Source organism: Squalius cephalus (assembly GCF_949319135.1).
Source record: "Squalius cephalus genome assembly, chromosome: 25".
In the NCBI taxonomy this organism is placed as follows: domain Eukaryota; kingdom Metazoa; phylum Chordata; class Actinopteri; order Cypriniformes; family Leuciscidae; genus Squalius; species Squalius cephalus.
The window spans coordinates 690,120-717,700 of record NC_137146.1 but is presented as its reverse complement, the minus strand read 5'-3'; the positions used below and the strand labels follow the sequence as shown (position 1 = coordinate 717,700).

The 27,581-nt window shown below is 39.6% G+C and overlaps 2 protein-coding genes across 4 annotated transcripts in view; one reads left to right on the top strand and one right to left on the bottom strand.

Annotated features, from left to right (window-relative positions):
- arhgap28 (Rho GTPase activating protein 28) overlaps positions 1-20,521 on the top strand; it is a 33,275-nt gene extending 12,754 nt beyond the window's left edge. For all 3 annotated transcript variants that reach the window (XM_079862490.1, XM_079862491.1, XM_079862492.1), the window contains exons 2-15: positions 253-416; positions 1,634-1,854; positions 5,431-5,503; positions 6,236-6,408; positions 7,736-7,901; positions 10,387-10,478; positions 12,367-12,444; positions 13,011-13,170; positions 13,894-13,976; positions 15,697-15,894; positions 17,128-17,262; positions 19,056-19,183; positions 19,264-19,328; positions 20,025-20,521. In XM_079862490.1, coding sequence (XP_079718616.1) covers positions 253-416; positions 1,634-1,854; positions 5,431-5,503; positions 6,236-6,408; positions 7,736-7,901; positions 10,387-10,478; positions 12,367-12,444; positions 13,011-13,170; positions 13,894-13,976; positions 15,697-15,894; positions 17,128-17,262; positions 19,056-19,183; positions 19,264-19,328; positions 20,025-20,110 — 1,822 coding nt within the window. In that variant the 3' untranslated portion in view covers positions 20,111-20,521. The remainder of the gene's footprint in view (positions 1-252; positions 417-1,633; positions 1,855-5,430; positions 5,504-6,235; positions 6,409-7,735; positions 7,902-10,386; positions 10,479-12,366; positions 12,445-13,010; positions 13,171-13,893; positions 13,977-15,696; positions 15,895-17,127; positions 17,263-19,055; positions 19,184-19,263; positions 19,329-20,024) is intronic.
- Positions 20,522-21,216: 695 nt separating this feature from the next.
- Positions 21,217-27,581, bottom strand: part of lama1 (laminin, alpha 1) — a 70,916-nt gene continuing 64,551 nt past the window's right edge. Inside the window, exons 61-63 of the mRNA XM_079862459.1 lie at positions 24,585-24,718; positions 23,758-23,974; positions 21,217-23,376 (exon numbers count right to left, since the gene is read on the bottom strand). Of these exons, the coding sequence (XP_079718585.1) occupies positions 23,225-23,376; positions 23,758-23,974; positions 24,585-24,718 (503 nt within the window). The 3' untranslated portion in view covers positions 21,217-23,224. The remainder of the gene's footprint in view (positions 23,377-23,757; positions 23,975-24,584; positions 24,719-27,581) is intronic.

The window sequence follows — 27,581 nt, the reverse complement described above, 5'->3', positions numbered from 1 at the left end:
CTCTGTTGCATTATTCTCCAGTTATCTCTGTAAAGCTGCTCTGAAACACTCTGTGTTGTAAAAAGTGCTGTATAAGTAAAGCTGACTTGATGCTGTTCCTCATGAATCGAGATGAAGAAACCGTGTGGATGTTCCTCATGATTGAGTGTAATGATGGTGAAGCTGTTCTGTCTGTGTTTGTTTGGTTTGGATATTAGCGTGTTAGTCTCTCTCTCTGATGATTCACGGCTTCTTCTTCCTCTGTGTTGTCAGGAAAGCTCAGTATCCGAGGATAGGCATGAGTTCTCCCGGCTCCGGGTCTCCTCTCGCTCCGGATCGCTCCGTGTCCCGAGACTCCATGGAGGATTACTGGAGCGAGATGAAGAACATCCAGGAGGACCGGCAGGAGGATCTGGTGGAGCGGGTCAGCTCAGACGGTGCGTGTCCAACACCGGTCGGCTCAGTTTACCCCCACGGGCCAAACCAGTGCGCCGAGAACACGGTTCGGCCCGACAGTAGAAAAGCAGCCGTTCACTCACATTCATGTCCCTCAAACCCGTATGAATGACTTTCCTCGAATCGATTAATTGCAATTAATCGCATCTAGCTTAAAAGTTTGTATATATTTATATATATATATGTGTGTGTGTGTGTATATATATATATATATATATATATATACATACTTACATACACACGCACATAATTAAATATTTACAAACTTTTATGTTAGACGCGATTAATCGATTTGACAGAACTAGTTTTTACATTAACTCAATCTTCATTTAATTTATTTGAGATTCAACTAGACAAGATTTTTAAAAATGAGTGGAAATGACGTGTACCGCCAATTTAATTCATGGAAGCAACTTACTGTTTTAAACTTAAAGTCCCCCTGTAGTCAATAATTGTATCCCTTAAAACTATCTTTAATCACCAAAATTAAATGTTAAAAAGAAAATTCTTCATTCCTCAAAATATCTTGAATGTAACTCGACACCCTCGCCTCATTTAGTATGCGCGGTTCTATGAATATGCAAATGAGCCCCGCCTCCACTCACTCCCTCAGCTCAGAGATCCACTGGTTGACGATCACACGTTGATCTGATTGGTTACAAGGTAGTTTGTGACGTCAGAAACACCAGCGATTTCAAAGCGTGTGTTTGAGACTGTCTTTGGTTCACTGCAGTTTTAAGGAGGAAATACTCAGCAATGCTGTCGACTTATGAACTTACACATGGTTTGTCTTAAAGCATATTAAAAACACCACATAGACACATAAACTACATTAAAAGCTGGATTTTCACCACAGGGGGACTTTAAGTTTAAAGATTATGGGGAAGGCGTATGGACATTTGTGACAGATTGTATTTTTATGGTGCTTTTGGTCCTTTGATGGGGGTCACGTCCACTTTCAGTGTATGAGAAAGAACTAAAACATCATCAGTGTTTTTAACGTAAGTAGATGATGATGAACCCTGTTAAAGTCCACATGAAATCAGCATTTACTTTTTAACTAAAATCATGTCTTTTATGCAAAGTTCATCAGTCAGTTCAGCTAAGAATGTGATTTCACCTCGACTAAATGCTTGCCATCATCATTTTGACATCATGTGGTTCTGCATTCTAATTCGTGTGTGTGTGATTGGTTCAGAGGCGGAGCTTGAGGAGGCGTGGCTCCAGGAGGCGGGGCTTAGCACGCTGGTGACGGGAACTCAGAGCGACGGCCCGGCCGAGGCTCTTCTCTCCACGCTCACGCGATCACAGGCCGCTATGGTGAAGAAGCGGGTCGACAACTACACGCAAACACTGCGCAAGAGGAACCGACAACCCACGAGACACGTGCGGGACGTCTTCTCCATGCCAGACGCCTCGGTGAGCGCAAGCCAATCCACGAAGGCTGGAAGCTCCTACTGAATGCTAGGAAGTAGTTTATCAAATGGACTCCTATGAAGGTAAAAGAGTAGCAAAACTCGAGAGCATGTACATCTTCCTAGCATCCAGTAGGAGCTTCCATCCGCTCAGCACACGATTGCAGGTTTGAAGGTGTCGTCTTCTCACAAGCGTGTCATTTTGATCATTTCCCATGATCCTTTGCTGCCGCAGCTGTTGTGGCCGGTTGTCCGGCGTGTGAATGTGTCTCAGAATAACCGAGACTGGAATGAGACACATGAGGAAACCCCAGACGTGTCTAAAATTAGCCAACAAACCTCCCACATTCCTGCTGAAACGACACATCCGAGTTTGGCTTCTTACCTCGTAAATGATATAAATACAATACAAAATGTCTTTGAGTGTCTTTGAGGTTTGAGGAGCTGAAGTGAAGAGGAATCAGAAGAAGTGACAGACCTTTTCTTTCGTTCTGATGTACATGCGAGTGTTAGTTAGGGCGGGACTTGGTTCTGTGCATCGGTTGTTGATTGGATGTTGAGATGTGGGCGTGTTTTTAAAACTGGAGGCGGAGAATTCATTCAAAATAAATATATTTTATAAATAGACTGCAGCAATTAACATTTTGTCACAACCTCTAGTAAATTACACGTTATTTTGTTTAGTTGTCTATTCAGAATCGTAGGAGAATTGTGACACAAAAAAAATTGTGAGTCTTAATTTATCCACAATCGTGCAGCTCTATATGAGATTTTCATCAAATTACCAGATCAAAACATTTTTTAGAAATGAAACATGCATGGCTGAATTGTTCACAACAACATGCATTTAGAAAATAGATGGAGTCAATTTCCATTTCATGCCGATTTGAAAGCTGATGTTCAAATGGTGTGTGTTGTGAGTCCTGTAGTTCAGACAGTAGATCAGGGTGCTCGCAACGGCAAGGTCATGGGTTCAGTTCCCAGGGAATGCATGAACGATTGAATGCAATGTAAGGCACTTTGGATAGAAGCATGCATAAATTCATATATGCATTTAATAATAATTCATTAATATATGGTGCCATTTTAAATACTGAGGTTTCTGTTAGATTTAGAGGATGTGTGGTCAGTAAATGGTCAGACAGACAGATAGACAGACAGTCAGATAGACAGACAGGCAGACAGACAGACAGTCAGATAGACAGTCAGACAGACAGACAGTCAGATAGACAGACAGACAGACAGATAGACAGTCAGATAGACAGTCAGACAGAGAGACAGACAGACAGTCAGACAGATAGACAGTCAGATAGACAGACAGACAGTCAGACAGACAGACAGTCAGATAGATAGACAGACAGACAGATAGATAGATAGACAGTCAGATAGACAGTCAGATAGACAGTCAGACAGACAGTCAGATAGACAGAGTCAGTCAGACAGAGAGACAGACAGTCAGACAGACAGATAGACAGACAGTCAGATAGACAGATAGACAGTCAGATAGACAGTCAGATAGACAGTCAGACAGAGAGACAGACAGACAGTCAGACAGATAGACAGTCAGATAGACAGACAGACAGTCAGACAGACAGACAGTCAGATAGATAGACAGACAGACAGATAGATAGATAGACAGGCAGACAGACAGTCAGATAGACAGTCAGACAGACAGTCAGATAGACAGAGTCAGTCAGACAGAGAGACAGACAGTCAGACAGACAGACAGTCAGACAGATAGACAGTCAGATAGACAGTCAGATAGACAGTCAGACAGACAGTCAGACAGACAGTCAGATAGACAGAGTCAGTCAGACAGAGAGACAGTCAGTCAGACAGACAGACAGACAGACAGTCAGATAGACAGTCAGTCAGATAGACAGTCAGATAGACAGACAGACAGACAGACAGACAGTCAGATAGACAGTCAGACAGAAAGTCAGATAGACAGACAGACAGACAGTCAGTCAGACAGACAGACAGACAGACAGGCAGACAGACAGACAGTCAGTCAGACAGACAGAGAGACAGACAGTCAGACAGAAAGTCAGATAGACAGACAGACAGACAGTCAGTCAGATAGACAGACAGTCAGATAGATAGACAGGCAGACAGACAGACAGTCAGATAGACAGACAGTCAGTCAGACAGACAGTCAGATAGACAGACAGTCAGTCAGACAGACAGACAGACAGTCAGATAGACAGACAGTCAGATAGATAGACAGGCAAACAGACAGACAGGCAGACAGTCAGATAGACTGACAGACAGTCAGATAGACAGTCAGACAGAAAGTCAGATAGACAGTCAGACAGACAGACAGACAGATAGACAGTCAGACAGTCAGATAGACAGACAGACAGTCAGATAGACAGACAGAGTCAGACAGACAGTCAGACAGACAAGTCAGTCAGACAGACAGACAGTCAGATAGACAGACAGACAGTCAGACAGACAGACAGACAAGTCAGTCAGACAGACAGACAGTCAGATAGACAGACAGACAGTCAGTCAGACAGACAGACAGACAGTCAGTCAGACAGACAGATAGACAGACAGTCAGAGACAGAGTCAGACAGACAGACAGTCAGACAGACAGACAAGTCAGTCAGACAGACAGACAGTCAGATAGACAGACAGACAGACAGTCAGTCAGACAGACAGACAGTCAGTCAGTCAGACAGACAGACAGTCAGTCAGACAGACAGTCAGACAGACAGACAGATAGAGAGTCAGACAGACAGACAGACAGTCAGTCAGACAGACAAGTCAGTCAGACAGACAGTCAGTCAGTCAGACAGACAGTCAGACAGACAGATAGACAGACAGTCAGAGACAGAGTCAGACAGACAGACAGACAGTCAGATAGACAGTCAGACAGAAAGTCAGATAGACAGTCAGTCAGACAGACAGACAGACAGTCAGATAGACAGACAGAGTCAGTCAGACACAGTCAGACAGACAGACAGTCAGTCAGACAGACAGACAGTCTAGACAGACAGACAGTCAGAGACAGAGTCAGACAGACAGACAGACAGTCAGATAGACAGTCAGTCAGACAGACAGACGGATAGATAGACAGACAGACAGACAGTCAGACAGACAGATAGACAGAGTCAGACAGATAGTCAGACAGACGGACAGATAGTCAGACAGACAGACAGAGATAGATAGTCAGACAGACGGACGGCACACGGGTGTTCAGGGTGAGTCAGCGGTGAGTAACGGTCAGCTGCTCTGACAGCTGAAATATCTCATAATGTGATTGGATATGAAGGACAGATTCATGGGACCAAAATAGTCCAACAAAAGTCCAGTGTTCAGCAGGACATCATCTATCCCGACATTATATACGCAACACATGCTAACACATGCTAACTCATGCTAACTCTTGCTAACTCTTGCTGAAATTATGTATATATGTGGGATGCGATTTCTTTTCACTTACAAAAAGTACTGTAGAAAGGCCTGTCGCCATTATTGATTATGGGTTATTTTATCAAATCAGAACACGTTTACCTCATGAGCGCTCTTTCGTGTGTGTGTGTGTGTGTGATGATGTCATTGTGTTCTCTTACAGTCGGAACTGACGCCTCCCATTTCTCCAAACGGACAGATCGCTCCCAAACTTCCCCAGTGGAATCCTCCTAAAGGTTGGACAACGTTTGAGCCTCTAGATATACAGTCCAACCAAACATTACTCAGACACCAGAGATCATTCTTGATTTCACTAGTGTGTGCAGGACACTATAGTTCATTTATGTGACACAAACTGTGACACATTACACCCAAATAATCTTCATACAGCGACTAAAATGATCTGGACACTTTGAGCTGATCATGTTCTGCTGAAGTGTTTTGTCTTTAATTGCTAATGCTCTTTTCACACACAGACTGAACACAATGAAGCATTGCTTGGTGATTGGTTGAGCTAAACTGGTATTATCTAATTGTGTAGTTAAATTTAACAGCTGACAGATATTCAACATAATTCATGTGTGAGACAGTCTAACAGAAGGACAGACAAAACCAGTCAAATATCAACTGAGTTCTGCTCATATTTTATTACCGTTTTCTAAACTATAGCGAATAAACTGTGATCATGTGAGAAATGTTGAAGGTGTCTGAATAAATATTGGTTTGACTGTATTAAATGTATTCATTTAGCAGATGCTTTTATCCAAAGTGATTAACAAATGAGGAACAACACCTAATATTTACAGTACATGATGAGAAATAGAAGCTTTAGTTATTATTTTAGTGCCTGTGCTTCTGGTTTTGCTTTAGCTAAGAGCTCATGGAGTATGAGCATTGGTGATTAAATGAGGTTTTAGTGAGGCTTAATGTTGTTTGGTTTAGTAATAATCCATGTTTTGTGTGTCCAGTTCCTCCGGCGTGTTCGGCCTTCACTCCGCCGGACAGTAAAAGCTCGAGCGGCGGGTCAGAGCCCATCGTGTTATCGTTCGACGTCCCGTATTCAGAAGCAGCTCGAGCTCACCGGAAGGGCCGCGAATGCCACGACTGCAGGAGGACCCGGAAAGACGACAAGGATTTACCGGTGTGTATAAGATAGTTTAGTTTATTTATACAGCACATTTAAAAACAACGTGAGATGATCCTGATCTGACACTAGACTGTAGGAAAGAGGAGTCACTTGAGTTTTAACCGTGACGGTCAAAAAATGACCGGCTTTTTTTTGTGTCAATGAAATGATTTTTTTATTCTAAATTATATTTACGCTGTATTTATAATCCATTTATTCACTTTTTGAGCATAGACCTGAAAATTAAAGTTCCAGCTAAAACTGTGGTAAATCTTGAACGCTTTAAAGCGACAGACTGAAGTTTGATCTCTTTTCAAAGACGACACTTGGCAGATTATTGCTGAAGTGAAAAATTTTTTAAAAAAGTCAACTTTAAAAAAGTAACAATTTTACGTGTATTGTTATAAAAAAACGCACAAAATTACTATTTTCAATTTTTATAAATTTTTCATAAATCTAAACAAGTTGTGTTCCAAATTTTACCCTGATATCTCAGTAAATGATCTTTCAGTGAGAGTGTGTTCGGCTGCAGTACCAAACGCTTCCACTAGAGGAAACTCGTCTCATTCATTTCCAGTGCGCTCATGTTTGACCGCGAGGAGCTCAAGTGTGACTATTTTTTACAGGACTATTTAATCTGTTCGAATCATGTCCATGATTTTTTTTTGTTCACAAAGCAAGGGCCAAAACCTTTACCAAGTTTCGTACCATTCCAATGAAGATTTTAAATGTTTTTATGCTCACCAAGGCTGCATTTATTTGATCAAAATACAGTAAAAATGTGAAATATTCATACAAATTGAAACAGCTGTTTTCTATTTGAATTTATAATAATTAGTCATTTATTCCTGTGATCAAAGCTGAATTTTCAGCATCATTACTCCAGTCTTCAGTGTCACATGATCCTTCAGAAATCATTCTAATATGAGGATTTGCTGCTCAAGAAACATTTATGATTATTATCAATGTTGGAAACAGTTCATATGTTTGTGGAAACCGTGATACATTTTATTTTTCAGGATTCTTTGATGAATAGAAAGTAAAAGAACAATGTTATGAATGTCTTCACTGTCACTTTTGACCAATTTTAATGCGCCCTTCCTGAATAAAAGTATTAATTTCTTACTGAGCCCAAACGTGTGCATATCAGCTCCAAATAAAACAAACTAAACCCTAACCATATCATCACAGGAAAGAAAATGGGAAAGAAATGCGCATTTACCGGAAGTGTTTACCATTCTGTTGCTTGAAAGAAAAACGCAGCCTTTACTGAAAGCATTTTGGATGGTGAGGTCAGATCAGATGCTGTGGTGTAATGAGGTTTGTGGTGTGTGTTCTTCAGGGTTTTCAGACAGTGAGGCCCAGACAGGGTGTGACGCGAGTGAACGATCTGTCGTCGGAGGACATCAGGAAGATCGGATACATCTCTCTGATTGAACTGACCACATTCTACGACATCATGGGCATCGAGATGAAGAGGAACCGTGTGGAGCGCAGCAAAGCTCGAGGTGCGTCTCAATCACCCAGACTCAGAAACCACGTGAAACTGGCTCTTAAAGGGATAGTTCACCCAAAAATTAAAATTAGCCCATGATTTACTCTCCCTCAAGTCATCCTAGGTGTATATGACATTCTTCTTTCATATGAATACAATCAGAGTTATATTAAAAAATGTCCTGGCTCTTCCAAGCTTTATAATGGCAGTGAATGGCTGTTTCATCATAAAAGTGCATCTGTCTGTCATAAAAGTGCATCTGTCCATCATAAAAGTGCATCTATCCATCATAAAAGTGCATCTATCATCATAAAAGTGCATCTGTCCATCATAAAAGTGCATCTATCCATCATAAAAGTGCATCTATCATCATAAAAGTCCATCTATCCATCATAAAAGTGCATCTATCCATCATAAAAGTGCAACTATCATCATAAAAGTGCATCTGTCCATCATAAAAGTGCATCTATCATCATAAAAGTGCATCTGTCCATCATAAAAGTGCATCTATCCATGATAAAAGTGCATCTATCCATGATAAAAGTCCATCTATCCATCATAAAAGTGCATCTATCCATCATAAAAGTGCATCTATCATCATAAAAGTGCATCTATCATCATAAAAGTGCATCTTATCCATCATAAAAGTGCATCTATCCATGATAAAAGTCCATCTATCCATCATAAAAGTGCATCTATCCATCATAAAAGTGCATCTATCATCATAAGTCCATCTATCCATCATAAAAGTGCATCTATCCATGATAAAAGTCCATCTGTCCATCATAAAAGTGCATCTATCCATCATAAAAGTGCATCTATCCATGATAAAAGTCCATCTATCCATCTTAAAAGTGCATCTATCCATCATAAAAGTGCATCTATCATCATAAAAGTGCATCTATCCATCATAAAAGTGCATCTATCCATGATAAAAGTCCATCTATCCATCATAAAAGTGCATCTATCCATCATAAAAGTGCATCTATCCATCATAAAAGTGCATCTATCATCATAAAAGTGCATCTGTCCATCATAAAAGTGCATCTATTCATCATAAAAGTGCATCTATCCATCATAAAAGTGCATCTATCATCATAAAAGTGCATCTATCATCATAAAAGTGCATTTGTCCATCATAAAAGTGCATCTGTCCATCATAAAAGTGCATCTGTCCATCATAAAAGTGCGTCTATCCATCATAAAAGTGCATCTTTCCGTCATAAAAGTGCATCTATCCATGATAAAAGTGCATCTGTCTGTCATAAAAGTGCATCTATCATCATAAAAGTACATCTATCATCATAAAAGTGCATCTATCATCATAAAAGTGCATCTGTCCATCATAAAAGTGCATCTATTCATCATAAAAGTGCATCTATCCATCATAAAAGTGCATCTATTCATCATAAAAGTGCATCTATCCATCATAAAAGTGCATCTATCATCATAAAAGTGCATCTATCATCATAAAAGTGCATTTGTCCATCATAAAAGTGCATCTGTCCATCATAAAAGTGCATCTGTCCATCATAAAAGTGCATCTATCCATCATAAAAGTGCGTCTATCCATCATAAAAGTGCATCTTTCCGTCATAAAAGTGCATCTATCCATGATAAAAGTGCATCTGTCTGTCATAAAAGTGCATCTATCATCATAAAAGTACATCTATCATCATAAAAGTGCATCTATCATCATAAAAGTGCATCTATCATCATAAAAGTGCATTTGTCCATCATAAACGTGCATCTGTCCGTCATAAAAGTGCATCTATCCATGATAAAAGTGCATCTGTCTGTCATAAAAGTGCATCTATCCATCATAAAAGTGCATCTATCCATCATAAAAGTGCATCTGTGCATCTGTCCATCATAAAAGTGCATCTGTCCATCATAAAAGTGCATCTATCCATCATAAAAGTGCATCTATCCATCATAAAAGTGCATCTGCAAACTTTGTGTTTTTGTAAAATAATGGCGCTTTCTGTCGACTCTGTCTTGAACTTAAGCACGTCACATAAATGAACAGAAACTCAGCGTATACTCGCCTCACAGACATGAGAAATATATCTATAGAAAGCTTGACATGTCTACATTTGAATGAACAGATTCCAATGGAAAATAAATATTCTCAGATTATGTAATCCGTATGAAACGTGCATATATGACGGGTCAGCATCGTCGACTTAATCTCTGCAGACGAAAACACAGAAAACATTACCAATAAATGATTAAAATGTTTAGACGGTCTCATTCTGTTATTCATAATCATTATGTTTGCTGGTGCGCTGTGGCTTTATGTTTTTGAATTTGTGCACTGATTAGGGCATACGTATATTATATAGATGCAATTAAAGACGCATTATTATGATTTTTGACTTATTAATGTAAACGCGCGATTAGTCGACTAATGGCTTAAATGAACGACTACTAGTCGACTAGAAACATCTTTACTCAAGGACAGCGCTACTAATAACGCTGTCGTTTGTTTCCCACAGACAGCGGGATATTCGGCGTTCCTCTCACTACGCTGTTGGAAAACGACCAGAAGAAATATCCCGGCTCCAGAGTTCCTCTGGTTTTCAGGAAGGTACGTGGCTCTTCTTTCCCTCTTTGGTTGTTAGAAACGAGGTTGAAACACTGGAATGTTGTGATCAAGATTGTGAGCGCAGGCTTTTCCGGAAAGTTCCTAGTCAGCACTTCTCGCTATCTCACATTATCCTGACCTGGCGGCCCACGCTCCTCTCGCTTTTCCAAAAAACAAAGGCGGTGGCCAGAAGTGCTCTGGTTTGCTTTACACGGCTGTCTTGACCTCGATGTTTCTGTGTTTAAGTGGAATGAGGGAGGCCGTTTATTGTTTCACTGTTTCACCCCTTCAGGCGCTTGAGGGATTTACTGAGGGAACACTTAGAAACAGGATTAAAATAGACGCTTTAATAAACGGTCAGGAGTGAATCTGCTCGCTAGGAGATTCTTCCCACAGTGCAACACTGTCAGTAGAGAGGCAGAAATGCAGCGTTGACAGCTGATGAGTCCTGATCTCTTATCAGTCACTGATAAACACTCTGTGTGTCTGAATGAGCTGGAATCTCAATCATCTCTGTCAGAAAACAACAGCACACAGATATGCTACTCAAACAAGACTGTGCTGTTGTTACCATGGTACATGTACAAGAAGACTGTGCTGTTGTTACCATGGTACATGTACAAAACTTATGGTGTTACCATAGTAGATGCCTACAAAACATGGCGTTATTGTGGAAGACATGGCGTTACCATGGTGAATGTCCAGAAAACATGGTGTTACTGTAGTAAATGTCCAGAAAACATGGTGTTACTGTAGTAAAAGCCCGGAAAACATGGTGTTGCTGTAGTAAAAGCCCGGAAAACATGGTGTTGCTGTAGTAAAAGCCCGGAAAACATGGTGTTGCTGTAGTAAAAGCCCGGAAAACATGGTGTTGCTGTAGTAAAAGCCCGGAAAACATGGTGTTGCTGTAGTAAAAGCCCGGAAAACATGGTGTTGCTGTAGTAAAAGCCCGGAAAACATGGTGTTGCTGTAGTAAAAGCCCGGAAAACATGGTGTTGCTGTAGTAAAAGCCCGGAAAACATGGTGTTGCTGTAGTAAAAGCCCGGAAAACATGGTGTTGCTGTAGTAAAAGCCCGGAAAACATGGTGTTGCTGTAGTAAAAGCCCGGAAAACATGGTGTTTCTTTAGTAAAAGCCCGGAAAACATGGTGTTACTGTAGTTAAAGCCCGGAAAACTTGGTGTTGCTGTAGTAAAAGCCCGGAAAACATGGTGTTACTGTAGTTAAAGTCTGGAAAACTTGGTGTTGCTGTAGTAAAAGCCCGGAAAACATGGTGTTGCTGTAGTAAAAGCCTGGAAAACATGACGTTTCTTTAGTAAAAGCCCGGAAAACATGGTGTTGCTGTAGTAAAAGCCCAGAAAACATGGTGTTGCTGTAGTAAAAGCCCAGAAAACATGGTGTTGCTGTAGTAAAAGCCCGGAAAACATGGTGTTGCTGTAGTAAAAGCCTGGAAAACATGACGTTGCTTTAGTAAAAGCCCGGAAAACATGGTGTTGCTGTAGTAAAAGCCCAGAAAACATGGTGTTACTGTAGTAAAAGCCCAGAAAACATGGTGTTGCTGTAGTAAAAGCCCGGAAAACATGGTGTTTCTGTAGTAAAAACCTGGAAAACATGGTGTTGCTGTAGTAAAAGCCCGGAAAACATGGCGTTACTGTAGTAAAAGCCCGGAAAACATGGCGTTACTGTAGTAAAAACCTGGAAAACATGGTGTTGCTGTAGTAAAAGCCCGGAAAACATGGCGTTTCTTTAGTAAAAGCCCGGAAAACATGGCGTTACTGTAGTAAAAGCCTGTAAAACATGGTGTTTCTGTAGTCATTTTCAAGAAAGCCATGTTAATACCCAGCACGTGTGTTTGTGTGTCTCATGTGATAATGATTATGTTTCTGTTTTCAGTTGTTGTCTAAACTGGAGCAGACGGGGTTACAGACGGAGGGAATCCTCAGGGTCCCGGGATCAGCATCCAGAGTGAAGGTAAATAATCCATCATCACTCCAGAGGAACACGGCCTGGTCCAGTATTTGTGTTGTTTTGCTCAGTAAAACATCCGTAAAGCATCTGACCTGGATTTCTCCCACTGATTCCAGCTTTAATTTAATTTTTGACCGGTTCATCAACTGATGAATTCGGCCACGAGTAACTCCTGCTGGTTTCATGTCAAGTCAAGTTATCTTCATTTATTCAGTGCTTTAACAATATAGATTGTTTCAAAGCAGCTTTACAGTGATAATGGGAAATTAAACTAACAGAGTTTTGGCTTTACAGCAGCTCTAGAATAAAGTTATTGTCCAGCTAAAGTTAGTTTTGAGAAATTCAAATTTCTTTTTTGAAAAGCGTTATCATCTCTGTGTAAACTTAAAAAACGCGAATCTGTGAAAACGCGGACGGCGCGCACATGCGTATTACGCGTATAGTTATGCTCGTTTGAATATATATGTGTGCAGGCATGTAGTCCTTCTTTACAAAATGACCTCAACAAATTTCTTGTCTGGCCTTAAAAATTCCTAATATTCCTAAATGCATGCGTTTGTCCTCCACAGCACCTGCGTCAGGAGCTGGAGCTGAAGTTCTACGAGGATCGCTTCGACTGGGATCAGGTGCGTCAGAACGACGCGGCGGGTTTGTTGAAGATGTTTATCCGCGAGCTGCCGTATCCTTTGCTAACCCAACAGCATCTGCCAGCGTTCACAGCGGCTCAGAGTGAGTCTGAACACACACACACACACGAGTCCACCAGTAGCCGCGTTTCCATTACAGATTTGCGCCAAACTTTTGCGATATTTTCTAAATGTCGATAAAAAACTATTGCGAAATGACCAGGTTTCCATTAACTGATGTTATGCGACTAAAACATAATTTTTTCCTCTCTTGATAAGTCATTCCAACAATTATAGCAACGGATGTTGTTAGATTTACATATATCCCAGCCACCGCAGTTTTATTTTTAACCGAAGGAGACGTAGGCGTGTTTTCCAGGCATGAATGATTAGCATAAATAATTGATAGCATTAATATCTGCTTCAAGCTCTTGATTGTGGCATTTCTTTGTTGTTTAGAATCCAGTAGCTATTCCTGTAATACTTTTGTCTTTTATGAGTTTAATAAAGAACTCTCGTCTTCTGTCCAAACACACCGCGCCTTCTTTAAAGAATGATACATTTCTCGTTCGCCAGATGACCTGTAAATGCGCAAAAACTGTTTCCATTGCAGTTTTGCGAAATCTTCCTTTTTCGAACTGCCGGAACACCGCCTCATGCGAGCGTAAAAACTTTTTTAGCGATATATGGGAATTTTTGCGCAATTTTTCCATTGAGCGTATTTTCAATTCGCAATTTCAATTTGCGTAATTTGAAGGGTAATGGAAACGCACTGTCTGTTCAGAGTCACGTCACTCATCTCTCTCTCTCTCCATCCGTGTGTCAGGTATCTCATCAGCCAAACACCAGTTTCAGGCTCTTCATCTCCTCATCATGCTGATTCCCGAAGCCAACAGAGACACACTGAAGGTCTGTTCATCTCCACACACTGTTTATGCAGATCATCAGCTCAATAATACGGGTGTAACGATACCCTCATGTCACGATTCGATACATATCCCGATACTGAACTCACAATACCATATTATTGCGATACTCAAAGACATATGATAAATGGTAAACAACATTTTTTATGTTGATTAAAATGCTAAATTTGATATTACATTGTGTGTGTAAATGAATATTCTTGGACTTGGTGCTGAAACCCAAAGCACAGGACAATAGAGACGCCAGAATAACAATATTCATGATTCTGAAGCTGAAAACACTGAATTATTGTAGATGAATATGCTTGATCTCTGTCACTGACTAGATATATTTAAAATAATGTCGGCCACTTTTTACTGGTGACATCAGATATTTGATATATCATTATCAGGAGCCACAAATATTCCCCCATTGCATTATTATACATTATATTCAACATTATATATAGTAGTCTAATGTAGTTCTGACACTAAAACTCTGAAAACGTGAATTTTTTCCTCACACAGTAATTTTTATTTTGGGTGAACTATACACAATATTGTTGAATTTTTGTATTGTAATATATTGACATGATATATTGTTAAACCCCTACTAAATAGCGATCATTTAAGGCTTTTTGACTCCAACACCACTAATTTTCAAAGACAATAAAAGGCCCTCAATGTATTTATGATACTTCTGCTATAATGACATTTTCAAACTGTTTATTTACTAAAACTTTGACTGGCGGTAATTTTAAATATAATTATAAATAATTAAGTTCCATTATTATTGTAGTTAACTAAAACCATAAAAACAAATTCCGTTACTTGAAATATAATGTTAACTGAAATAAAATAATAAATAAAAATTTCCCATTTTCTTTTAGTTTAACTTGATATATTAAAATAACTAAAACTGAAATATAAATGAATAAAAACAATATGGACGTATTCAACAAAAAGCAATAATTAATAAAAACACAACAAATTAATTTTTTTTTACTATAATTTAAATGAAAACAGAAAATTCAAATATAAAAAACTAATTTAAAATATAAAAAACAAATATAATAGTATCTCAGTGATACTAAAATCAAATAACACTTGCTCATAGTTATATTTCCAATGATAAATTATAGTTTGTGGTATTTAGAATTAGTTTTTACTCACAATAGCCAAAAACCTATTATGGAGCTTGAAATGTATATGAATTTGCTCACAGAACATTATATCCAGGGTAGAAGAAACCAGATCTATAGAAGTTAAGATAGAATAAAATACATTTTAAATAAGCGTTCTGTGGTTTAGTGTAAATAAAACAGTACGAGTCTATGGAATGTCCCTATTTAGAGAACTGAGTGTGTGTTTAAATGAACATGTTCTCAGGGAAAGTTGATGAACCGGTCGGACGAGCGGCATGAATCTGTGATGACACACACACGCACACACACACAGAGACGTGAGAGAGAATCAGGCTTGTTTGACGTCATGTTTGGTGCCCATATTCTCATGTGGAGATTCTGTTCCTGCTGAAATCTGCTGAAAACGCAGTACAGATGCAGTCGACGTCAGCAGAGGTCACGGGTTCGACTCGCAAGGAATGAAGCTTCAATGCTGCAGGAGTCAAACTTATGCATGTTTCCAGAGAAAATTCCTGTTTGGAGTTAGTTAGAATTCTCTAATAATATAAACCTGATGATGTTTGCGGTGTTTGCTCTCAGGCTTTTCTGGAGTTCCTGAGAAAGGTGGTGGCGTACGAGGCGACGAACCGCATGAGTCTGTGGAACGTCTCCATGATCGTAGCGCCAAACCTCTTCACTTTCCGCGGGAAGAACGCCAAACAGGAGGAGATGCAGGTCGCCGTCGCTGCCGCCCAACTCGTGCGTCTCCTCATTACCCATCAGGACCTGCTGTGGACGGTGAGCATCTGCAGCTACATGAGCCACGTGATCGCTTCATATCCAGAAATATTCAAAAAAGTGTGGAAAACGTGGTGTCACTGTAGTAAAAGCCTGAAAACATGGTGTCACTGTAGTAAAAGCCTGAAAACATGGTGTCACTGTAGTAAAAGCCTGAAAACATGGTGTCACTGTAGTAAAAGCCTGGAAATCATGGTGTTACTGTAGTAAAAGTCCAGAAAATATGGTGTTACTGTAATAAAAGCCCAGAAAACATGGTGTTACTGTAGTAAATGTTTAGAAAACATGGTGTCACTGTAGTAAAAGCCTGAAAACATGGTGTCACTGTAGTAAAAGCCTGAAAACATGGTGTCACTGTAGTAAAAGCCTGGAAACATGGTGTCACTGTAGTAAAAGCCTGGAAATCATGGTGTTACTGTAGTAAAAGTCCAGAAAATATGGTGTTACTGTAATAAAAGCCCAGAAAACATGGTGTTACTGTAGTAAATGTTCAGAAAACATGGTGTTATTGTGGTAAAAACCTGGAAAACATGGTGTTGCTGTGGTAAATGTCCAGAAAATATGGTGTTACTGTAGTAAAGCCTGACAACATGGTGTTATTGTAGTAAAAGTCCAGAAAACAAGGTGTCACTGTAGTAAAAGCCTGGAAAATATGGCGTTACTGTAGTAAAAGTCCAGAAAATATGGTGTTATTGTGGTAAAAGCCTGGAAAACATGGTGTTGCTGTGGTAAATGTCCAGAAAACATGGTGTTACTGTAGTAAAAGTCCAGAAAATATGGCGTTACTGTAGTAAAAGTCCAGAAAATATGGTGTTATTGTGGTAAAAGCCTGGAAAACATGGTGTTGCTGTGGTAAATGTCCAGAAAACATGGTGTTACTGTAGTAAAAGTCCAGAAAATATGGTGTTACTGTAGTAAAAGTCCAGAAAACATGGTGTTACTGTAGTAAAAGTCCAGAAAATACGGTGTTACTGTGGTAAATGTTCATAAAACATGGTGTTACTGTAGTAAAAGTCCAGAAAATACGGTGTTACTGTGGTAAATGTACATAAAACATGGTGTTACTGTAGTAAAATCCCCAAAACATTAGCCATCAGGACATGCTGTGGACGGTGAGCATCTGAAAAGCTACATTAACCGCTACATTAACCATGTTTTCGCTTGATATTCAGAAATTAGCTGGGCTCATTAATATGTCTTTGAGTCGCTGACGTCTGATATTCGTATCCGCAGGTCCCGTGTTTCCTGATCTCCCACGTCAGAAAAATGAACGAAGCTGCCATGGGCAAGAAAACACCGACCTCAGAGAAAACCAAACGCAGGCTATTGAGGAGATGGAACGTGGAGAAGGACCGAGACCGCAGTGAAGTGAGTGCTCATGGGACTGAACCTTCATTCCTCGTTTGGATTAAAGTTAATCGACACTGGGGAGCCATGAACCAGGGTTATTATAGGCTTAGCTAACCAAAACCATTAAAAAACAACAACATTTGGAATAAAATGAAAGTTAACTGAAACTGAAAGTTAACTTAACTGAACTAGGCTAATACATTTTTTGGCAACATTTAGTTTCACTTTAAGCACTTAAATATACTAAAAGTGAAATAAAATTAATAAAAACGATTAATTAACCATAATATAAATTCATAACATAAAATTAGTGCTGTTAAATCGATTAATCGTATCTAACATAAAGGTTTGCGTTTATATAATATATGTGTGTGTAGTGTAGGCTACTGTATCAATTTATATACATACAAAACAGTATCTAAAAAAGTATAATAATGCTAAAATAACAGTGCGTGTTGTGATTGTGTTGTTAAATTATTGAATTGAACTTAAAATCTCAGAAGGACAAGTAGGCTACATATTTGAGTTCATAGGTGGTTGATGAAAACATTGGAGAATTTCTGGTGTATCCTAATATTATGATGTGGCCGTTTATGCAAAACGCGATTTTATGATTTGTACTGTGATGGCAGCATCTGAAATGTTGACAAACCCAAGATGGCGGACGCGTATCCAGAGCGGCCGAATGTGGCATCACATTAAACGTTACATATTTTAATTTGAGCGCCTCAAACATCACTTACATCAGACGATATGAATCTGTTCAAGTGGATTACTATACTATACGTATACGTCTCCCGCCACAGATTCAAATGTGCCGTTGATAGTAAACAGATCCGTAAAGTCAGTCAGAACTAGCAACGACGGCGTAGGCTAGTTACAGCACTGTAGTAGTAGCCTATTATATAGAGTATGAGAAAAAGAGAGAGATAAACTGAGCGTGTGCGATTACCTTCGTCTGTTAGAGCTTTTATTCTCCAGGTCCAGCCATAAAGTCGTGAAATAATGCATCATGACACTGAGGAACATCCTTTTATCGCTGATTTCACGCGACGGCCGTCAGTCAGTCAGTGCTGATCGAAATTGGCGCGTAATTTCCTCGGTGACGCGTTGCTCGACAGTTGAGCCTTAAAAGGTGATGTTCAAAAATAATAATAATAATTAAAAAAATCTAGAAAAAAGTAACAATAAAGTAATTATTAAAATAATGTCAAGCTTGTTTAGTTCCTAAATTAATCAAGAGTTTTTGAACAAATTAGCTGAATGGACTGACTCACTCACAAAGACGTCATTTGGCGCCACCTACTGGCGAAAAACATGTAACTTGCACTGAGTGTAAACAAACAGTGAAAATTCTCAGTTTTGATGCTCATCCAATCAGAGTACCTAAAATATTAGTAATAAGAGGTGTAATGATACCTAATACCCTTGGACTTGGTGCTGAAACCCAAAGCACAGGACAATAGAGACACCAGAATAACAATGTTCATGATTCTGAAGCTGAAAATACTGAATTATTTCAGATGAATATGCTTGATCTCTGTCACTGACTAGATATATTTAAAATAATGTTGGCCACTTTTTACACAATTGTTCCCCCATTGCATTATTATACATTATATAGAACATTATATATAGTAGTTTAATGTTGTACTGACACTAAAACTCACAGTAATTATCTCACAGTAATTTTTATCAATCCACAATACATATTGTTGCATTTTTGTATTGTGATATATTGTGAGATGATATATTGTTACACCCCTACTAGTAATAATAACATAATAAGACTGTGTGTGTGTGTTCCTCAGGTCACTGATCTTCGTGACGGAGTCATCAGAGTTCACGCGCCGCTTCACGCCAAGGTTTCAATGGCGATTCAGTTGAGCTGCGAGATGAAGGCCAGAGACATCACGGCACGCTTCGACATCGAGAACGGGTTAGTGAACCACGTCAGTACACACACAGGTCACATGACCCAACCAACCGATGGTGTTAACCAATCACTGTCGATTGCAGGCGCGGGTCGCGGAGCGGTAGTCGACGACAGAGACAGTGTCTGTTCGAGGTGGGAGGAAACATCGGTGAGTCGAACATCATCAGTGCCATTATATGAGTGAATAATAAATAGTAATTATTAGGGGTGTAACAATATATCATGTCACAATATATTGCAATACAAAAAAGCAACAATATGTATTGTGGATAGTTCACGCAAAATAAAAATTACTGTGTGAGGAAAAAAATCACGTTTTCAGAGTTTTAGTGTCAGAACTACATTAAACTACTATATATAATGTTGAATATAATGTGTAATAATGCAATGGGGGAATATTTGTGGCTCCTGATAATGATATATCAAATAGCTGATGTTATCAGTAAAAAGTGTCCGACATTATTTTAAATATATCTAGTCAGAGACAGAGATCAAGCATATTCATCTATAATAATTCAGTGTTTTCAGCTTCAGAATCATGAATATTGTTATTCTGGCGTCTCTATTGTCCTGTGCTTTGGGTTTCAGCACCAAGTCCAAGAATATTCATTTACACACACAATGTGATATCAAATTTAGCATTTTAATCAACATAAAAAATGTTGTTTACCATTTATCACATGTCTTGGGAGTATAGCAATACTATTGTATCATGATATGTATCGAATCGTGACATGAGGGAATCGTTACACCCCTAGTTATTATATGATATATATAATTAGTAATAATATAATGTGAGTGAATAACTGAAGCATTAATCTGAAGAACGGTTGGTTCTCTCTAGGCGAGCGCTGCCTGGATCCAGACGCACATTTACTAGATGTTTACCACGCTAATCCTCACTGCGAATGGGTGTTAAAGTCACGCTGACCTGAGAACAGTTTTCTGCAGAGGTGCTGCGGAGGTCAGAGGTCAAACCCTGAGGTTGACCTTTGTGGCGTGGTTCAATGCTGGTCATTGAGTTTGCCTGGTGCCAAAACTGTGTGACCGTCCCGGACAGAAGCATGTTTCATCACTTCTTACCGCTAGCCAGTGTAAAAAAGAGCATGTACATAAAATATTTATACCACTAATTTATCCTGCTGTATGATAATTATTTTGTATTGTTTCTATAAGCTGCATGTTTGTGATGAAGCCATGTGAACTGAACCCTGCGAGCGGCTCGTATTCGCCCCAAAATCCAACAAAAAACACATTTTATATCAAATTCTCATTGTTGATGAATTACTAAAATGGGGGAAAATGTTTACAGTAATATTAGAGCTGGGCAACGATTAATCTCATCCAAAATAAACGTTTGTTTACATAATATAAGTGTGTGTACTGTGTATAATTGTTTTATACATATAAATACACACACATGCATGCATATATTTAAGAAATACTTTCCTGTACATATATATTTATATATAATTTATATTATATATAAATATTTTTTCATACATTTTCCTTAAATATATACATGCATGTGTGTGTAATTATATATACACTAAATAATTATACAGTACACACACACATATATAAGGTTTATTTCGGATGCGATTAATCGTTTCACAGCACTAATTAATAGTTGATGTAGTGCCTTTAATTAACGCATTACTGTTACAATAATAAGAATGACCATTAATCAAAAACATAACATGCCCTGATGTATTACAATAATTTTACAGTAATGTGAATTTGTGTTTGAATGTTGAAATAATGTCACAACACAAAAATGTCATTGACATTTTGCCTTTTGATTTTGGTTTGGAATATGAGCTGCACGGGTAAATATGACCTCAAATTAAACCAGATGAATATTAATGCCAATGTCATCAAACACTACCCGGACTGATGAAGGACTCGAGTGAAAACTGAAACATTAAAAGTTGATGAACATACGAAACAAAGAAGATCATTCAGGACAGATGACCTTTGACCCCTGATGATTTACTTCAGTGCCTGCCAGTAATATTATTGATGCTCTGAATATGTTTGTTTTTTCATCTTAAAGCTGTTTTTTATGTATGATGTACTGAAATGTGCACTTGTTGATTTGATTTTTTTTTATTTGATTTTTTGTAGTAACACGTTCTTGACGTTGCCAACTGAATTTGTGCATCGAATCCTTTATTTTCCTCATTTGAGTTGTGGAAGCTCATGACGAATGCGTTTGCTTGTGTTTTATCATAGTGACCGTTTTACAGCAAAGCCATGGGAATATTTTCTGTAGCCTCATTTCATCAAAACCACATTATTATTAATACGCCGGCCAAACATGAAGTCACAGTGAGTATTATGAAGAAGATGTAGCCATATCATAGATTTCATATCATGATGTTAAATATGGAATGAAGTTGCTGTAATATTTGGGTGAAACTACAGGTCATTATGAAACTAATCCAATTAAAACACATGAAACCTCATCGTTGTGTCATTGTTGCATAAGATCACTCATCTGAACAAGTTTATCCATCAGGACCTGCTGTGGACGACGAGCATCTGCACATCTAACCATGTGATCGCTTGATATTCAGAAATATTCAAAAAAGTCTGGAAAACATGGTGTTACTGTAGTAAAAGCCTGGAAAATATGTTGTTACTGTAGTAAAAGCCTGGAAAATATGGTGTTACTGTAGTAAAAGCCTGGAAAATATGGTGTTACTGTAGTAAAAGCCTGGAAAATATGGTGTTACTGTAGTAAAAGCCTGGAAAATATGTTGTTACTGTAGTAAAAGCCTGGAAAATATGTTGTTACTGTAGTAAAAGCCTGGAAAACATGGTGTTACTGTAGTAAAAGCCTGGAAAATATGGTGTTACTGTAGTAAAAGCCTGGAAAATATGGTGTTACTGTAGTAAAAGCCTGGAAAATATGGTGTTACTGTAGTAAAAGCCTGGAAAATATGGTGTTACTGTAGTAAAAGCCTGGAAAATATGTTGTTACTGTAGTAAAAGCCTGGAAAATATGTTGTTACTGTAGTAAAAGCCTGGAAAATATGTTGTTACTGTAGTAAAAGCCTGGAAAATATGTTGTTACTGTAGTAAAAGCCTGGAAAATATGGTGTTACTGTAGTAAAAGCCTGGAAAATATGTTGTTACTGTAGTAAAAGCCTGGAAAATATGGTGTTGCTGTAGTAAAAGCCTGGAAAACATGGTGTTACTGTAGTAAAAGCCTGGAAAATATGGTGTTACTGTAGTAAATGTCCAAAAAACATGGTGTTACTGTAGTAAATGTCCAGAAAACATGGTGTTACTGTAGTAAATGTCCAGAAAACATGGTGTTACTGTGTTAAAAAACTGAAAATGAGTGAAAAACTGAAACAGTAAAAGCTGATGAACTACAGAAACAAAGATCATTCAGATGACAGATGACCTTTGACCCCTGATGATTTACTTCACAGTGTCTGCCAAAAATATCATCATCTTTGTTCTCAAGAAGATGTAACCATATCATAGATTTCATATCATGATGTTAAATATGGAATGAAGTTGCTGTAATATTTGGGTGAAACTACAGGTCATTATGAAACTAATCCAATTAAAACACATGAAACCTCATCAGTGTGTCATTGTTGCATAAGATCACTCATCTGAACAAGTTTGTGTCTCTAAAGCTCTTTGTTTGAATCCGTGTCAGTATCAGCGTTCTGGAATGTTCCAGATAGTGAAGGAATGTTGGTTTCATCATCAGTAACACAAGCGACACGCTCGACTAAGAAACAAGTTGCGTTTTATTAACTAGTTTCAAATCTGGTAAACCGTCACAATAAGGTTTCAGTTAACATGAACAATGTAAAACTCTTAAATGTTAAACTTTTTTAAAATCAAATGGATGCACTGTGAACTAACATAAAAATTAACAATTTGATTTTCACTAATTTTACTATTCAAAAATAAAAGCAATGTTAACAAATGAGACCTTATTGTAAAGTGTTACTTAACAGAGTCAAAGTTTTGGGTAAAATCTCTATGATTATTCTCAGAACATGATGAATTATGGTTTTATGCAGGGCAGGAATGAGGAAACACATGTGTGTGTGTGAACGCGGCGCTGAAGTCCAGGACGTCAGTCACGTGACCCTTGAAGACGCGCAGGTTCTTCATGCAACCGCGGAACGACTCTCTGGTGCGAAGACAGTTCTGCTTCACCTCAGCTGTGACACACACACACACAAACACACACACCGTCAACCTCAACAACTAAAAATCATGAAATACTAAGTCATAATTATAGATAAAAAAAAGTTTTATGACAAAGTCAAGATCATGACTCATGACAAAAATTCAAAATTATGACACGTTATTATAATTATAGAAAGTCATAACTAGAATGAATATGTCATAATTATAGAAAGCCGTAATTATGACAAAAAGTTACAATTATAACAAAAATTTTAAATTATGACAAATAGTCAAAATCATGACATACTAAGTCATAATTATGTCAAGAAAATTGACAAAAAAGAATAATTATGACAAAAAGTCGGTGACAATACGCCGTTCCCGTAGAAACGGGCCGATGCTGAAGTCAGTACCTGGATGTCCGCCCACATAGATGGGGTTTTTGGTCTCGGCCGATGTGGAGGATGAGTACGGGTTCTCCACGGTCACCGTCACGCCGTCGACGGTCAGACTCAAGCTGTGCTTCTGCTTGTTGGCCACCAGGGTCCGCCAGCGCCCGTCACACATGTTCACGCTGCTCCTGCTGCTCGCCGAGATCCGGCCCGCGCCGTTATTCACGCTGAACACCACCTGCGACGGGTCGAGCGTCAGTCACGGGGACCGTAACACGGGTCACTGGAGGCTAACCGTACTGAAGGCTAACTGTACTGAAGGCTAACCGTACTGGAGGCTAACTGTACTGAAGGCTAACCGTACTGGAGGCTAACTGTACTGAAGGCTAACCGTACTGAAGATTAACCGTACTGGAGGCTAACTGTACTGGAGACTAACCATACTGGAGGCTAACCGTACTGGAGGCTAACCGTACTGGAGTCTAACCGTACTGGAGGCTAACCGTACTGAAGGTTAACCGTACTGAAGGCTAACCATACTGAAGGCTAACCGTACTGAAGGCTAACCGTACTGAAGGTTAGCCGTACTGAAGGCTAACAGTACTGGAGGCTTACCGTACTGAAGGCCAACCATACTGAACGCTAACCATACTGGAGGCTAACCGTACTGAAGGCTAACCATACTGGAGGCTAACCGTACTGAAGGCTAACTGTACTGGAGGCTAACCATACTGGAGTCTAACCATACTGGAGGCTTACCGTACTGAAGGCTAACCATACTGGAGGCTAACCACACTGAACGCTAACCATACTGGAGGCTAGCCGTACTGAAGGCTAACTGTACTGACCTGTCCGTTGAGCAGCTCCAGGCCGATGGCGTCCACTTTCGTGCTGCTGATTCCCAACAGAATCCCGTCGGGAGCCGTGGAGCGGAAGTCCAGACTCACCGTCACGTCCGAGCCCACGTTATAGCCCTCCTTCACTGCAGGAGCAGACACACTCAATCAGGGCATTACACGACAACATTAGCACACAAAACAGACGAATTTATGACAAAGTTGAAATTATGACAAAAAGTCAATTATGAGGAAAAAAGCACAAAAAAAGTCAAAATTATGAAACAAGTCAATTAGTCAACAAGTCTCTGAGATGTGTGAGAGAGAGTTCTAGATGAGGTTCTGTTCTCTGAGTCGAGTGTGAGAGAGTTCTAGATGAGGTTCTGTTCTCTGAGATGTGTGAGAGAGTTCTAGATGAGGTTCTGTTATTTGAGTCGTGTGTGAGAGAGAGTTCTAGATGAGGTTCTGTTCTCTGAGTCGTGTGTGAGAGAGTTCTAGATGAGATTCTGTTCTCTGAGATGTGTGAGAGAGTTCTAGATGAGGTTCTGTTATTTGAGTCGTGTGTGAGAGAGAGTTCTAGATGAGGTTCTGTTCTCTGAGTCGTGTGTGAGAGAGTTCTAGATGAGATTCTGTTCTCTGAGTCGTGTGTGAGAGAGTTCTAGAGGAGGTTCTGTTCTCTGAGATGTTTGAGAGAGTTCTAGATGAGGTTCTGTTCTCTGAGATGTGTGAGAAAGAGTTCTAGAGGAGGTTCTGTTCTCTGAGGTGGGTGTGAGAGAGTTCTAGAGGAGGTTCTGTTCTCTGAGATGTGTGTGAGAGAGTTCTAGAGGAGGTTCTGTTCTCTGAGATGTTTGAGAGAGTTCTAGATGAGGTTCTGTTCTCTGAGATGTTTGAGAGAGTTCTAGATGAGGTTCTGTTCTCTGAGATGTGTGAGAAAGAGTTCTAGAGGAGGTTCTGTTCTCTGAGGTGGGTGTGAGAGAGTTCTAGAGGAGGTTCTGTTCTCTGAGATGTGTGTGAGAGAGTTCTAGAGGAGGTTCTGTTCTCTGAGATGTGTGAGAAAGAGTTCTTTAGGAGGTTCTGTTCTCTGAGATGTGTGTGAGAGTTCTAGATGAGGTTCTGTTCTCTGAGTTGTGTGTGAGAGAGTTATAGATGAGGTTCTGTTCTCTGAGTCGTGTGTGAGAGAGTTCTAGATGAGGTTCTGTTCTCTGAGTCGTGTGTGAGAGAGTACTAGAGGAGGTTCTGTTCTCTGAGATGTGTGTGTGAGTTCTAGATGAGATTCTGTTCTCTGAGTTGTGTGTGAGAGAGTTCTAGAGGAGGTTCTGTTCTCTGAGATGTGTGTGAGAGAGTTCTAGAGGAGGTTCTGTTCTCTGAGATGTGTGTGAGAGAGTTCTAGAGGAGGTTCTGTTCTCTAAGATGTGTGTGAGAGAGTACTAGAGGAGGTTCTGTTCTCTGAGATGTGTGTGTGAGAGTGTTCTAGAGGTTCTGTTCTCTGAGATGTGTGTGAGAGTTATAGATGAGGTTCTGTTCTCTGAGTTGTGTGTGAGAGAGTTATAGATGAGGTTCTGTTCTCTGAGTTGTGTGTGAGAGAGTTCTAGATGAGGTTCTGTTCTTTGACTCGTGTGTGAGAGAGTACTAGAGGAGATTCTGTTCTCTGAGATGTGTGAGAAAGAGTACTAGAGGAGGTTCTGTTCTCTGAGTCGTGTGTGAGAGAGTACTAGAGGAGGTTCTGTTCTCTGAGTCGTGTGTGAGAGAGTTCTAGAGGAGGTTCTGTTCTCTAAGATGTGTGTGAGAGAGTACTAGAGGAGGTTCTGTTCTCTGAGATGTGTGTGTGAGAGTGTTCTAGAGGTTCTGTTCTCTGAGATGTGTGTGAGAGTTATAGATGAGGTTCTGTTCTCTGAGTTGTGTGTAAGAGAGTTATAGATGAGGTTCTGTTCTCTGAGTTGTGTGTGAGAGAGTTCTAGATGAGGTTCTGTTCTCTGAGTTGTGTGTGAGAGAGTTCTAGATGAGGTTCTGTTCTCTGACTCGTGTGTGAGAGAGTACTAGAGGAGATTCTGTTCTCTGAGATGTGTGAGAAAGAGTACTAGAGGAGGTTCTGTTCTCTGAGTCGTGTGTGAGAGAGTTCTAGATGAGGTTCTGTTCTCTGAGATGTGTGTGAGAGTGTTCTAGAGGTTCTGTTCTCTGAGATGTGTGTGAGAGTTATAGATGAGGTTCTGTTCTCTGAGTTGTGTGTGAGAGAGTTATAGATGAGGTTCTGTTCTCTGAGTCGTGTGTGAGAGAGTTCTAGAGGAGGTTCTGTTCTCTGAGATGTGTGTGAGAGTGTTCTAGAGGTTCTGTTCTCTGAGATGTGTGTGAGAGTTATAGATGAGGTTCTGTTCTCTGAGTTGTGTGTGAGAGAGTTCTAGATGAGGTTCTGTTCTCTGAGTCGTGTGTGAGAGAGTACTAGAGGAGGTTCTGTTCTCTGAGATGTGTGTGAGAGTGTTCTAGAGGTTCTGTTCTCTGAGATGTGTGTGAGAGTTATAGATGAGGTTCTGTTCTCTGAGTTGTGTGTGAGAGAGTTATAGATGAGGTTCTGTTCTCTGAGTCGTGTGTGAGAGAGTTCTAGATGAGGTTCTGTTCTCTGAGTCGTGTGTGAGAGAGTACTAGAGGAGGTTCTGTTCTCTGAGATGTGTGTGAGAGTTCTAGATGAGGTTCTGTTCTCTGAGTCGTGTGTGAGAGAGTTCTAGATGAGGTTCTGTTCTCTGAGTCGTGTGTGAGAGAGTACTAGAGGAGATTCTGTTCTCTGAGATGTGTGAGAAAGAGTTCTAGAGGAGGTTCTGTTCTCTGAGTCGTGTGTGAGAGAGTTCTAGAGGAGGTTCTGTAGTCTGAGTCGTATGTGAGAGAGTACTAGAGGAGATTCTGTTCTCTGAGATGTGTGAGAAAGAGTTCTAGAGGAGGTTCTGTTCTCTGAGTCGTGTGAGAAATAGTTCTAGAGGAGGTTCTGCTTTCTGAGTCATGTGTGAGTTCTAGATGAGG